The sequence below is a fragment of the Cynocephalus volans genome, chromosome X, assembly GCF_027409185.1.
Source record: "Cynocephalus volans isolate mCynVol1 chromosome X, mCynVol1.pri, whole genome shotgun sequence".
Lineage (NCBI taxonomy): Eukaryota > Metazoa > Chordata > Mammalia > Dermoptera > Cynocephalidae > Cynocephalus > Cynocephalus volans.
Window position 1 is genome coordinate 24607597 of NC_084478.1, and position 15631 is coordinate 24623227.

At 42.7% G+C, this 15631-nt stretch overlaps 1 protein-coding gene across 4 annotated transcripts in view; it reads right to left on the bottom strand.

Moving 5' to 3' along the window:
- Window positions 1–14637, bottom strand: part of CTPS2 (CTP synthase 2) — a 105767-nt gene extending 91130 nt beyond the window's left edge. For 3 of the 4 annotated variants that reach the window (XM_063083504.1, XM_063083505.1, XM_063083502.1), the window contains exons 1-4: window positions 14017–14637; window positions 9149–9353; window positions 3554–3724; window positions 1762–1862 (exon numbers count right to left, since the gene is read on the bottom strand). In XM_063083504.1, the coding sequence (XP_062939574.1) occupies window positions 1762–1862; window positions 3554–3724; window positions 9149–9353; window positions 14017–14283 (744 nt within the window). In that variant the 5' untranslated portion in view covers window positions 14284–14637. The remainder of the gene's footprint in view (window positions 1–1761; window positions 1863–3553; window positions 3725–9148; window positions 9354–14016) is intronic. The other variant, XM_063083503.1, reaches the window with a different exon arrangement.
- Window positions 14638–15631: the final 994 nt, after the last annotated feature.

Consider the following 15631-nt stretch of genomic DNA (forward strand, 5'->3'; position numbering starts at 1 on the left):
TATACTCCAATTTTTAAAAATTATAGGCTGGCCTGTTAGCTCAATTTGTTAGAGCACGGTGTTACAACACCAAGGTCAGGGGTTCAGATATCCATGCCAGCCAGCCGCCAAAAAAAAAAAAGCATAAAAGAAGCACTCCCAGGGGCTGGCCAGTTAGCTCAGTGGGTTAGAGCACAGTGCCAATAACACCAAGGTCCAGAGTTTGATCGCTGTACTGGCCAGCTACCAATTAATAAGGAAGCACTCCCTCTTTTCTCGGTAAAAATTGTGAAGGAAGAAACACCAGAGGAGAAAATTTCGTATAGCACACCACTTTATACATTTATGTTAAGTTTATCAGCCATACTATTACAGTAGTACAATATACAGTTAATATATGATAATATAGTACATTTATATTAAGTATCAGCTCTACTATTAACAAAATGGATCTTCTACACAGTGTACTATCTGCTAACACTTACATGATGACAATAACAACAGCTAACATGTATTTATTGAGCACTTCCTAAATGCCAGACATTGCCAAGTGCTTTATATTATTGCATTTAATCCTCACAACAACCTTGTTATTATCATCTTGTTGGTGTAACGATATTACATGATTACCATATTGTTATAGATGAGTACATTGGAGCTGTCAGAAGTAATTTGTCAGAAGTCATACAGGCATCTTAATACTAGCTAAGAATTTTTTTTTCTTTTTAAAGATGACTGGTAAGGGGATCTTAACCCTTGGCTTGGTGTTGTCAGCACCACGCTCAGCCAGTGAGCTAACCGGCCATCCCTATATAGGGATCCGAACCCATGGCCTTGGTGTTATCAGCACCGCACTCTCTCGAGTGAGCCACAGGCTGGCCCTCTAGCTAAGAATTTTAGAGCACTCCCTATGCTCTGATACCATTCTAAGCACTGAGTGTAGTAACTTATTTAATCCTCAAAACAATGAGTTAAGTATTATCATTATCGCCATTTAGCAGATAAGTAAACTGAGGCACAGAGAAGTTTTAAGCAAACTTGCCCAAGGTCACCCAGTTGGTAAGTGACCCGGCTAGGCTACAAACCCAAGCAGTCTGGCTCCAGACTCTTAATCACTGAGCTATATGCCAGCTCAGGGGTCACACCAGAAATTTGAACCTGGGCAGGCTGACTCTAGGAACCAAACTGTTCATGATTCTGTTCTCCTGCCTGGCAGTTAATTCAATTGACATTTGGATGAGGAAGACACAGACATTATTCTCATTCTGTACGAAAGCAGTGAACAAGTGGCAAGTTGAAATACTACGTTCTTTCTTTAAACAGCTAATACTTCCCACCTCCAAATCATCTCTACCATGCGACTTCCCTAATTCGGTATCTCTCTACTTCCAAAGCACTTTGCAAATACTTTTCAACTAGCATGCACTAGAATGCACTCTGTCGTGTGTGGACAGGGCTGTCTGCAAGCTACTCAAGGGCAGAGACTGCCCATGCTAAGCCCGGGCACAGAGAAGGCCCTCCCATTGACTTTATGAGCGACCGATCGGTCTGCAGAGCACTGCATGCCCCCCCGCCCCCAGGAGTACATGCCTAATGCCAATCTTGCCCATGACTTGTGATGACAAGGCAGAGACCATCTATGTCCTACCTGCTGTAACTCCACCTCCTAGCCCAGTGCTCGGCACCTAGAAGGCCCTCTGTGTGTATTTGCTGAATAAATGAAGATCAGATGCCTAAAGACCTAACAGGATATAAGTTTATAAAGAAAAGTTCCATGCTTGCCTCAATGACGCATATTTGGGGCTCTTCCTTATTACCGTCCACGGGCACTCTGGCTTGATTCATAACCCACTCCTGCACAGCATCAGTAATGTGAGGGACAACTGTGGAAAGAAGCAATGACAATTAGCACAAAAGCTTGTTTCATGCTCATGAGAAAGGAAGGTACTTTAGGCCTCCCAAACAACCCCAAAGTCCCCCACAACAGACAAGCTACGGTCCTCATGCTGTTATCTTCCCTCACTGAAATCAACACGTGCTGATGCAACTTAGGCTCTGTCCCTTCAGCGTTAGTCCATTGCTCTTAAACCAACCAGTCACAGAGAACAAGAACCGCTAAAAAGAAGTGCCACCTTCAATGAAACCAGAAAGTACTATAATGCCAACTAAAACCTGGGCAGGAGGGCAGCCCAGCAGGCTGCATGCTGGACTCCGCAGGGAGGAGGGATTCAGAGCAGCCCCCCGGGGTGCGCCCACCGAGCGCACAGCCTCTGGAGGGAACACCAGCCCGTGGGGCAGCGGGGAGGGGGCTGCTCCGAGGGCGTGCTGATCAGGGGCCCCGGCGGGGGTCAGCGGACCCTGGCTGCTAATGTCAGAGGAAGACGCCAAAAGGGCACATTTCTGCAGGCACGTGGGACCCAGGGGTCTCTTCGGTGGTGGCAAACAGGCCCGCAGCTGATGATCTCAGCTGAAGAGACAAAAAGGTGACATGCTGTGGGCTCCTGGGGACTCAACACAGCCTCCAGACTTGATGCAGCAAGTACAAACGATGGCCTCCAGGAAGCCTCCGCCGCACCTGCTGCTCCCTTGAGGCAGGAAAAAAGTCTCTCCGATCGGTGACCTGTACATGCCCACCCAGCCACCGGCCCAGAGGGTGGGGCCTGCCAGGCTCTGCTTCCATGTGGGCAGCTCAGGGGCTAGGGGTCCGGGGTCAGGTCTCCCTATCATGGGGACGTGGCAGATGTGAGGCAGCGACTCTCTGTCTGGTGTGTCTTCCCAAGACCTACACCTGGGGAAAAACTATTCACAAACACAGTTGTAGCTGAGATCTAAGCACAGTCCCATTTCAGCTGTAGCACAGCGGATCTTTTGGTCACCATCTGTCTCATGCCTATGTCTATTTCTCAGCTGGTTCCAACTTGAAAGTGATGTAAAGGGGATGGGGAATTATCCCACTTACCCTACCACAGAGAAACACAGGGATACAAGACTTCAGAGGGTGCCAGGGGGGTTTCTTCTAAGACAAAAGAGAATCATACCACCTAAGGCAAAGGGTTGGTGAGAAGAGTCAGGAATCAGCAGACCATAATGCCTGCCACCCCAGTTCAATCCCCGGTCCCTCCCCAATGCTGTTCTTCTTCAAAAGACATCAGGAAATCATCATCCATGAGAAGATAAGAGAAAAAAGGAGAAAAAGAACATATTAAATAAAAGACAGACAAAACAGAAAACAAAAAACTGCACTCCAGTTAGGTGAAGATGATGAATAGAGGGTTCTCCGTGGATTTTCTAAACCAAAGCTAAAAGAGAGAGACATGGACAGATACATGGACAACAAAGAACAATAATATTAGTAAAAAAGAAAAACAGAGTGATGAAAATGTAATCGGGAACATGTAGGGAACATGGAGGATGAACTGGACATTTTTGATGAAAGTGAAAAAGAAAAAAATGCAGGGATTTAGAAAAGATTAGAACTTGCAGAGCTCAGGGACCTCGACATTTTCACTTCTATTTTTGAGCAGCGTGCAGGTGCCAGCGCACAGGGCTCCACAATGTCTGTGGAATATGATACCTTGTACTGTTTTCCCCAGGTAATCACCACGCCTCTCTTTATTGATCACATGCTGATATATCTTCCCGGTGGTGATGTTGTTGTCTTTATAAAGATTAATATCCAAGAATCTTTCATAATTTCCAAGGTCTAAATCAACTTCTCCACCATCGTTTAAGACGAACACTTCACCTACGATAAAAAAGCAATGTAAAAATTACAAATGTGCTTCCAATAGATTACTTTTCAAAGATGGACATGAGCTGGCCAGTTAGGCTAGCTCAGTTGGTTAAAGCATGGTGCTGATAACACCAAGGTCAAGGGTTCGGATCCACATACCGGTCAACCACTAAAAAAAAAAGATGGACACATTTTCATAAAGATGTATCTGTAAGCCATATTCTATCACCACCTCCTTATTTTGATGGAGAAATTTTAACAATTCAATTCTATCCATGAAAATGCATGGGAAAAATTCTGGTATGCTATTACGGTTTTGTTTGTTTTTTTTTAATCTTACTGAAATTCTGTCTTCAAGATTTAGCTTTTCCAAACTCAGCATATGCCACATGAAAAAAGGACTTTAAAAGAGCAATTTTAAAAACAAACAGCAATTTACTTCAAAGCATCAGTATCCTAGACTGTGGAATTGGCATAAGATAAATTTTACTTGATTTCCATCTTGATTAAAGCCATAATTAGGTAGTAGATGACAAAGCAGGGCCACAGCTAGCGCATGAGGCAACTTGGTGAAAGTGACAGAAAAAGTCAGTGTGTGTGATAAGCCACCTGCACAACAGTCCTATGATAAAGAATCTAGATGTAGACTTCAGCACCTGCCTTGACATGTCTCTGGATCTCCATTGTCACTTGAGGGCACTGATTAGCAGTCATATGTTCTAAAGCCACCTGGTAAAAACTGAACTTCTCCCTGATTAAGGAAACTCTTTCATTTACTGCTACTGCTAAATGTTCATAGCAAAAGAGGTTGACTAGCTTACAAACCTAATCAGAGAGCTTTTATATCCTCATATATGTCTCCCTTATAAGGTACGTAAGTGTGGTCTGGAAGATTAACTTTCAGGACAAAAGAGAAATTTATAAAATTGCAAAATGTTTGTGTTTCCTAAATACCATTTCCAGTTCTAATTCCACTTTCTCATATAAATCAGGAATCATCAATCTATGGAAAAGTATTTTTCCTTTGATCATCTTAACTTCTGACACACTTTTTTTTTTGGCAGGGTTGGAGGCTGACCTCTGAATTTTCAGTTAATTTAGGCCAAATCCAGTCTGGCAACAATGCAGATATATGGCAAAGGTCTCAAAATTTTAAATTAACAAACATTAAAAGTGTGCATACATTTTGTTTCTAGAAGAGAAAAATAAACCATAGATGTCAAGTCTTCAAAAAGAGTTTTTTAAATATAATATCATTATAATTAAAATTCCAACAGATTTTTTTTAACTTGACAATGACACTAAAGTTAATTTGGAAGAAAAACAGGTGAGATTACCAAGAAGAAAAAGAAATAAATAAATAAGCCCTATAAAGAATAATAGTGGGCTGGCCAGTTAGCTCAGTTGGTTAGAGTGCAGCCTTATAACACCAAGATCACAGGTTTGGATTCCCATACCAGCCAGCTGCCAAAAAAATAAAAAATAAAAAAATAATTAGGACAATCCTGACTTACTTGATAATAAACAGCTGCAGCAATAAACAAAGAAATCAACAGAACAGAGCAGCATACAAAAACGGACCTAACTATATGCAGAAATTTAGTATGTAATAAAAGATGAGAGCTAGATTGTTAGCTCACTTGGTTAGAGTGTGGTACTGATAACACCAAGGTCCAAGGTTCAAGGTTCAATCCCTGTATTTGCCAGCAGCCCAAAAAAGAATTTTAAAAAGATGGTATTTCAAGTCAATGGAGAAAGAATAAAATCTTTAATAAATGCCATTAGGACTAGTTGGCTATCAGAAAGAAATTATGTTACATACTCACCTCAAACCAAATTAAGTTCTAGATGTGTTAACAATGTTAAAGCAAAAGCAAATGAAACTGTAAAAATGCTAGAAGAAAATATAGGTGAATATTTAAATATACCTGGAGCAGAGAAGCCTGAAGGTGACATGAAAGGCAGAAACTATAAAGGAAACTGTGGATACATTTAATCACATGAATGGTAAATTGGAATTTATCAGAGGTAAAATTAAGACAAATTTCAAGCAGGGGAGCTGGGGACTGGACCCCCCTCCCACAGTCAGGCACACCACCAGCACCTTGGGGCCTGCCCAGGGTCCTGAGGCATACAGTGAGGGACTGGACACCCCACACACAACCAGGCACACTGCCAGAGCCAAGGACCATGCAAAAAATATCACCTCCACGTGGGTGGCCCACCACAGCCACCACAATAACCACAGCTGCTGTGAAAGTGGCTAGATGCCACAACCACCACGCAGATGGTCTGTCAGCCACTGGAGTGCATTGACACAAGGGGAGTCACCAGCAGAGACCAAAGAAAAGAAGAGGATGTCTCTCTCCACAAAGCCAATTCCAGAGAGACAGAAGAAGCATCTGCTCTATGATAATACTGGGGGACCTGAACCCACCTCTCAGCATTGGACAGAACATCTAGGCAACAAATCAACAGAGTAACCATTATTCTTTCAGAAGGAGAGAAGAAATCTAGGGTAATTAGAGGGGGGAGGGGGGAGGGAGAGGTGGATGGGGAGAGATTGGACAAGGGGCATAAAGAATAAGTATGATTTGTGACAAGATATATGCTAGTACTATTGATTTGATCAACATATAAAAAAAATAAAGAAAAGAAAGGGGAATTCTACCAAAGTTTGGCTCCCAAAATAAAAGCTATTGGCAATGGATGTGATAATCTTTAAAAAAAATAATTTCAAGCAGGGTAAAAATATATACATATTATTAAGTATAGGTTAATATACTTAACATGAAGTATTCTTAAAAGTCATAAAAAATAAATAAATCCAAAGAAAAATTGGTGTAACACATGGCATTAGTCAATTTTGCTGCATAACAAACATCCCCAAAATCTTGGTGACTTACAAAAGGTTTATTTATTTCTCCCTCATGTTGTGTGGGGGCTCTGGATCAGTTGTGAGTCTATTCTCTGTGTCTTATTCCAAGACCCAAGCTGAACGAGAAATGCCAACATGGAGCAGGCTGTTCTCATGGCAGAAGCATAGGAGAGACTGAGATACCACATACAGTTGCATTTAACATTTCTGCTTCAACCAGGCATATGGCACATTCGATAATATTCCACAGGGCAAAATGAATCACATAGCCAAATAGGGTAACCAACCTCCTTGGTTTGCCCAGTTAAAATCAGGAAAGTTCCAAATAAACCAAGATGAGTTAACTACCCTATTGGGTGATATTTTCAAACAAAAATACAATCCATCACAGACTTCAATAAGTCATTCACAAACAAAATCAAAATCAGAGAAATCTAAATCAAAACAATGAGATACCCTTTTATTGTTTGTTTACTCTCAGATGAGTAAAGTTTAAAAATAATATTCAGGGCCCCATGGCTCACTTGAGAGAGTGTGGTGCTAATAACACCAAGCACAAGGGTTCGGATCCCTATATAGGGATGGCCGGTTGGCTCACTTGGGAGATCGTGGTGCTGACAACTCCAAGTCAAGGGTTAAGATCCCCTTACCAATAATCTTTAAAAAAACAAAAATAAAAATAAATAAATAAAAATAAAAATAATATTCAAAGGGTAAAGGGTCACAAAAATCAACTACAATGTATATTGAGAAGTTAAAATAAAATAAATAATTCAGCAATGGTATAAAGAAACAGTCGTGCTTATATGCTGCTTGATGAGGATATAAAGTGGTGCAGATCCACAATCCACATTGGAAAATCCCTGGGGACAAGAAGAAAGTGGTAATTTGGAATTTTTCAGATTATAGAAAGGTAATACAAGGGGTTTTCAAAAAGCTCATGGAGGGCTGGCCAGTTAGCTCAGTTGGTGAGAGCACAGTGCTGATAACAACCAAAGTTCAGGGTTCTATCTCTGTACCGGCCAGCCACCAAAAAAAAAAAAAAAAGTTCATGGAAAGATTCATATTACCTTTTAATTCCATTTTTCATGAACTTTTTGAAGTACCCTCATATAGGACACATTCCATATAATAGAAAACACCCCAAAAGCACCACATAATCAAACATATTCCAAATGGAATAATGTGAAATAAAGGTTATAAATAGCCACAAACATATGAAGAATTTTCAATTTTCAGAAATTTTGAAAAACCACTGTAGCCATAAACTTATAAAGAATTTAAAATTTTCAGAACTTTGTTGGATTTCAGAGTTGTAGACAGGGATGGTGAACCTAAAAACCTTTGGCAATATGCATCATGTATCAAAAGCCTGAAAAACATCCTTACTCTTCAAATCAGAAATTCTGCGCCTAGGAATCTATGTTTAAAGATCTAAATCTTTTTTTTTTTCTTGAGATGGCAAGTAAGGGGATCTTAACCCTTGACTTAGTGTTGTCAGCACCACGCTCAACCAGTGAGCTAACCAACCATCCCTATGTGGGATCCGAACCCGTGGCCTTGGTGTTATCAGCACCGCACTCTCCCAAGTGAGCCACGGGCCGGCCCTAAAGATCTAAATCTTAAAGATTTCCATTGCAGTGTTATTTTTAATGTCAGTAAATTAAAAAGTATTTCCTATTATTGTATAGATTCTGTCCAGTATAGAATATATAAATACAAGGGTACTTCAAAATGTTCTTTGAAAGATTCGTATCATCTTTTAATTCTGTTTTCCATGAACCCTTTTTTTTTTTTTTTTTTTTTTTTGACAGCTGACTGGTACGGGGATCTGAACCCTTGACCTTGGTGTTATAACACCTTACTCTAACCAACTGAGCTAACCAGCCAGCCCTCCATAAAGGTTTTGAAGTACCCTCGTATGTCCACAGTATATTAGGTTAAAAATTGAGATTAAAAAGTGGTATAACTGTAAGAATTGATTCATTTAAAGTTCAAAAGTAAGCAAAACTAATGCATGATGTTAGAAAAGGATAGCGATTACCCTGGGGGGTTGTAGGTAGAGAAAGATATGGGATACAAAGAGTTTCTGTTTCTTGATCAGAGACTGGTTACAAAGTATGTTCATTTAGTGTAAACTCAGCAAGATGTATACTTAGGAATTATGCACTTTTCTGCTTGTTTGTAAAAAGTTTTTAAAAAACAGTACATATGGGTTAATGTTTTCTTTTAAATAATTAGTATATACATCAAAATGTCAATATTAACAATAGGCACTCCAGGCAGTGGGAAATGTTAAGAGAAATATATTACCTTTATGATAAAATAAAACAAAACATAATCTATAGTGCAAAAGGTACAATGTTTTCCAAAAGGGTTGACTAATTTGGGGTAATAGCGATCTGAAAAATGTATCAATGACTGTGAGAGCCTTCACATACGATATGATCCAGCCACTCTACTTCTGGAATCCATCCTAAAGAAATTACATAAAATACAAGAAAGATCTCCAATTTAGCCTAGTGCTTTCTAAGGGGGAAAATGGTTCTCTTTCATACCATGTTCATAAGGTGAAAAAGTGCCTGCATCGATGTTAATATAGGGGTCGATTTTGATGGCAGTAACTCGGAGTCCACATGATTTTAGAATCGTCCCAATGCTGCTGGTGATGATGCCTTTACCAATGCCTGAGATGACCCCACCAGTGACCAGGATGTACTTCATTGGCACTGGAGTGGCTGGGCACCAGCACCCAAATTGAATCTGAAAGACAATAAAATTAAGTAAGGGTCAGGGAAAAGAAACATTTTCTCAAACCAGTAAAGGAGAGAGTGTGCTAAACCAGAATTTCATAAGTATACAGCATTTTTAAAATCTAAACTAAATATTTGGAACTTTCGAAACAAAGCCTTATATCCTAGGTTTATAATTTTTTTTTTTTTAATGACCGGTAAGGGGATCTTAACCCTTTGACTTGGTGTTGTCAGCACCACGCTCTCCCAAGTGAGCTAACCGGCCATCCCTATATAGGGATCCGAACCCATGGCCTTGGTGTTATCAGCACCGCACTCTCCCAAGTGAGCCATGGGCTGGCCCTAGGCTTTTAATTTTTGTTGCTATACCAACAGTTGTGGATACTTTCTACGAGCAAAGTGCCTAGCTCTGTTGCTTTGGCTTTCCTTTTACCCCAACTCTGTCATGTGACAAACTGCATCATGGAAACCAAATTTCTCTGGGCTTCAGGGCTATGGTAAAATGTTTACGAGTTCGGACTCTGGAGTCAGACAGAGCTGTACAAGCTGTACCTAGGAGACTTCTTTATCCTTTCTATGCCTGATTCTTCATCTGTATAGTGAAATAGAAATACCAATCCCTTGGAATATTATTCGGTGCTAAAAAGAAATGAGCTATCAAGCCATGAAAAAACATGCAGGAATCTTAAATGCATATTACAAGTGACAGAGCCAATCTGAAAAAGCTACATAATGTATGACTCCAACTATATGAGATTTTGGAAAAGGCAGAACTACAGAGACGGTAAAAGGATTAATGGTTGCCAAGAGGCAGGAGGAAGAGAGAGATGAATAGGCAGAATACAAGGGATTTTTAGGATAGTGAAACTATTCCGTATGATACTATAACGGTGAATACATGTCATACATTTGTCCAAACCTGTAGAACGTATAACACCAAGAGTGAATTCTAATGGAAACTATGCGGACTTCAGGCAACAATGACTTGTCAATGTAGGTTCATTTATTGTAACAAATGTCCCACTCTGGTGCAGAATATTGATGGTGGGGGAGGCTGCATCTGTAGGGGCAGGGGGAATACGGGAACTCTGTACTTTCTGCTCAGTTTTGCTGTGAACCTAAAATTGCTCTAAAAAATAAAGTCTATTTGGGGCCGGCCTGTGGCTCACTTGGGAAACATTTGAAAATATTGAGGCCTTTATTACTAAATACAAACATGAGGTTTCAAGTTGACAATACAGCCCTAAGTTTTAAGAAGCTTTTTTTTTTTCTTTTTTTTGACCGGTAAGGGGATCACAACCCTCCGCACGGTGTCGTCTGCACCACACTCAGCCAGTGAGCGCACCGGCCATCCCTATATAGGATCCGAACCCACGGCCTTGGTGTTATCAGCACCACACTCTCCCGAGTGAGCCACGGGCCGGCCCCCAAGAATGTAACTTTTGCTTAAATCATTTAAGGAGAGATTAGATAATGATCACAGTTTGATCAACTTAGCTTTTCACAAATTGTACTTTGGAATGTCACATTATTAATTTAAATTATGTTACTAGTTTCTATTGTTTAAGCTATACTTAGCCACAGATAACTTTTGCCACTGCTGCCCATGTCTTTGTGTCCTTTTGAAATGATTGAAGCAACTGATTTTTCTTGTGAAACTTCCTTATCTTTACAATAAAAAACAGAAGCTAACTTTGAATAGGGGCTGCACCCAGATTCCTCCTTCTAACAGAGGAGCTGCTGAGGTGCAGTCCCTTCAGGCTTCTCATTGCTTTCTCGTGGCTTTGAGTAATCTTTTTTGCATCTCAGTTACACAGTGAGAAATGTAACACAGTATTATTCGTGTAGTCCTGGCAGGCAAATGGGCAACTGAGTGAGACCACTAACATAAAATTACAGCTGCCAAAAAAAAAAAAAGAGTAATGAAAGCTAATAACTATAAATCCCATCATCAATTGTAATTCACAAACTTTTTTAAGTACTTGGAACTTAAGCACACATGCAATCAGGTAGGAATGATTTCAGTTACGCATTTCTTATTTGTCTGTCCTCCTCAAAGGAATGCCCATTCTGCTTTTGTAGTTTCCTCTGCTTATATTCCAAAACAAACTATCTTAACTTGAAGGTGTAAAGTTATCTTCAGAGCTCTGAGTTCAATTTGAACTAGCTGACCATGGCCAGGGCAAGTAAACTAAAGCTGTCTAAAATATACATGTCCCATCCCGTGGCTTCCCTGAGTCCCTGGGCCTGCCCTTTCTACATAATACAGATGATCACATTCAACACCATTTTACCTCTTCACTAACCAACTGGTCACCCAGTTACCTGAGCTACATTTATAACCTTTAAGATTCTCAACCCAAACCCAGAATGCTTTTCCTGTAGATCCAAAATGTATCTGAATACTCATCTCTTTCCCCCCTACTGTCTCAGGAAGTTTTTCCGGTGATAATTTCTTCAAAGCCCTATCTTACTTGTCCCACTGTTGATTTGTTCAATTTTGATAAGTACCCGTCCTCTAGAGTCAGACAATCTGGGTTCAAATTCTGACTCTGTCACTTACAGATATCACCCTGGGTAAATTCTTGAACTTATCAGAACCTGCATTTTCTCAATCCATGCAGTACACATGGATAATGGTAAGACCTACCTTAGAGAGCTGTTCAGGGATTTACACAGAGTGCCTAACTAAGCACTAAATTGAAGTTAGCTGTTATCATTTTTCAGAGCCACCTACTCACTGATTCAATCAGCTTACAAATATTTATTGCATATCTATTATGGACTTCACATGTTCCCAGGTCCTGGGAATATGGGGATGAACAAAACGTCACGGTCTCTGCCCTCTTGGAGTTCACCATTCCAGTGGGATTAAGAGACAAATAGGCTGTGCTCTAACTATACTTATTCGGACACTGTCACACTGTTAAAGTGACTTACTCCCCATTTATAAAAGTTAGCAATATCGAAAAATGCCATAGAAGTATGGTCAAGAAAACTGGAGTACTTTCGTGTGAAGTAACATTACGCCTGAGAATTTTTCACATAAAAAAATGCTTACATTACAAGAAAAAAAAAAAGCAGGATATAAAACTGAATATAATATTACCTCAACTATGTTTTTTAAATTAAGGTTTTGGTCTTAATTTGGTCAAAAATACACCATGTTAAATTTTAATATATTTAGGTGATTAGGTTGTAGGCAATTATCAGTTTTTTGTGTTTTCAAAAACACAAGATATTTTTTAAAGCACATTACATATTTTAGAAAGGCCTTTTTGAAAAGTGTAAGTTACTACCAAAGAGACACCTAATCCTTTCTACTTCCTAAGCAAACAAGGAAGTTTGAAACGAAGTTTTAAAACTGAAGGAAAAGGCAGGCTCTGTTTTAGATCACTTCCTTGAATCAGGATGGTTTCCGGTATGAAAACTGGAGTTTTTCATTTACTCATACGCAGTGAGCAGAACCAAGTATTTATAAAACAGGACAGTGTAGAGGGGTTAACAGTCAAATAAAAATATTACAAGAGCCAGGTATGCAATTTTAAATTTTCCAGTAGCCACATTAAAAAAGGAAAAAGAAAGAGATGAAGTTAATTTTCACAACATAGCTTATTTAACTCACCGTACCCAAAAATGTTATTATCTGAACACATAACCGACATGAGAATTTATTAGGGCGCTGTTTTTACATCCTGTGTTTGTACTAAGCCTTCCGAAATCAGGTGCATATACTTGGAGCACGTCTCAGTTGGGACTTGCCACATTTCCAGTGTTCCACAGCCACATGAGGCTATAGCTCCCACATTAGACAGGGCAGGCCTAAAGCTGCTAAGAGCACTAGAAACGCCAAGAGACACCTTCTCAATGACGGCTATTTAAAAAGTAATGTTAGACCCAAAGATACTTACTGAATAATCCTATTTTATAAAGTTTTGGAACAGGCAAAACTAAGCCATGATGGCAATCAGAACAGTGGGGGACAGGGGAGGATGGATTGACTGGAAAGGGAAGCGAGGGAACTTTCCGAGGTGATGGAAATGGTCTACATCTACGTTCAAATAGGGTTACACGGGTGTCTAATTTGCCACATCCCATCGATCTGCACACCTAAATGGGGCATTTTATTGTGTGTAAATTACATATCAATTTTTTTTACGTTGCCCCCAAAAAGCTAGACTGTAGGAGCAGCGTAGTTGGCACTGTGCGCCCTAACCAGCTAATATGGGGGAAACGCGAGGGTCGTTGTTGAACGGCTGCACTGGGGCCTGGGAGGGAACAGAAAGGCCATGTCACCCGCGCTGATCGCCAGCCTCGCCCGACCCCCGCGCGGGGCTCCACTTCCGCCAACGCCATCTCGAGAGCCGAGAGAAGCGGGGCTGGGGACGCGGGCGGGTGCGAGAGAAGCGCGCCCCGAGGACGCGCCACTCGGGACCCCGACGCGACTGAGCCCCGGTCCCCGCGCCCCGCCCGGCCGCCGCCGCCGGCTACGGGCCAGACTCCGACTCTGCGCCGGGGAGGGCGCGGGCGCCATCGGGAAGGGGACAAAGGCGCCGGGCCCCACGTGTGCGCCAGGGCTGGATGCGCGGGGCGAGGGCGGGAGGCCCTGGGGTCGCGGGTGGCCCAGACGCCGAGTCCCTGGGGTTGCGGAGGAGGCCCGAGCGGGGAGTTACCTGCTCCGTGGTGGTGGCGCCGAGGAGGGTGGCCGGTGGGGACGGTGAGCTCCGCCCCGCGGCGGGCCTGGCGCTCACCTGTCGGGCTGAGGAGAGGGCCGCCGCTGGGGCTGGCCCGAGGTGCCACCAGGTCCTTTCCGCCTCTTGCGCGGGCCTTGGGGGCGAGGCTCCCTCCTCGCCCACCGGCCCCTCTCCGCCCTTCTGGGGGCCCCGCTGACTCACGCTGGGGAGCAGGAGGCTCGCACCCGTGTTTGTGGGGTGCTCCATAACGGCCGCCTAAATCGTGATTCCTCCGGCACAGGCAGCTGCCGCCCCCTCCGCTCTGGACGCCCTTGGCCCCGCGCCTCGCTCAGCTCGGGGACCGCTCCTCCCTCCCGGGGCTCGCTCCGCACGGCCACTTCGGGTGCTCCGGGGACGCCAGGGTGCCCCGCAAGCCCCGTCCCCGGCCTGCCGAGACCCAAGCTCTGGCCCTCCCGTCCACTTGTCACCTTCATAAGGCACTTCGCTCGTCACAAAGGTTTGTGGCTCCCCTATTACGTGCCAGGAGCTGCAGGAGGGACAAGAACACGGAATCCCTGCTGGAGCTCAGAGTGTGGTGGGAGGTCGGCACGGCTGGGGGGACGAGGAAGAGAAGCAAGGCGATGAAGGCGTCACCGAGTGACTTTGTGGGACTATTTGGAGGGTGGCTGGTGCTGGGAGAGAACACGGGAGGAAGAACGTGAGCTAACCACGGAAGGAGAAAGGATCCAATTACGGACAGTAGAAGGGGTTGGAGTGAGATGGAAGGTTCAGGAAAGCGGTGAAAATTTTGAATCACCAATGTTAGACACTAGAGCGACCACTTAGACAAGTGCCATTGAAGACCTAGTGGAGTTTAGAAACCGTGATTGTGGAGAGATGTCCAAATGTAATCTTGCAAGGTATCTGTACAAATATTAATGGTAAAACCGGAGTTTGCTGGTAGAGTAAAAGGACAAGAGGGTGAGGAAGTGGAGGGCACTGAAAGGATGTGATTGTAGCAATGGGCCAGGGGTCAAGTCCTAGGAGACAGGAACTGAAACCATCAGGGAGCTGATGGACAGGGAGAAAGAAAAGAGAAGGGCCCAAAGACCTCTGAGAATGAGGCGCTTGGGATACTGATGTCAACTTCTGGGGGAAAAAAGCAGACTACATTCAGCAGGGCATCCTTGGGGGAGACCCAGGTTTCCATGGGGGGGAGGGGGAAGGAGAAAACACCTTATAAAAAGGCATGAGGCTTAGAGGAGTTTGCTAAGGAAGCAAGTCTTCTGGAGGGCCAGGTAGAAAGGATGTTTGTGAAACGGGCTGGTGTAGATGGTGATACTCAATACTTGCGTGTATGTAAGGTTTCCTTCCACCTTTCAGTACTTCATTTCCTTTTTACAACCAGGACAGTTATTATGATCTCCTTTTTAGAATGAGGAATCTGAGGCTCAGAGATGTGAAATGTCTTGCCCAAAGGTACATTAGTTAATGAGTGGCAAAGCCAGGACATCAATGCAAAACGTCTGTCCACACAGCAAGACTCTTCACCACAGGAACATTAATCTCTGAGGCTAATGGATGAAAGATATTTTGTAAATACAACGGAGTTTGC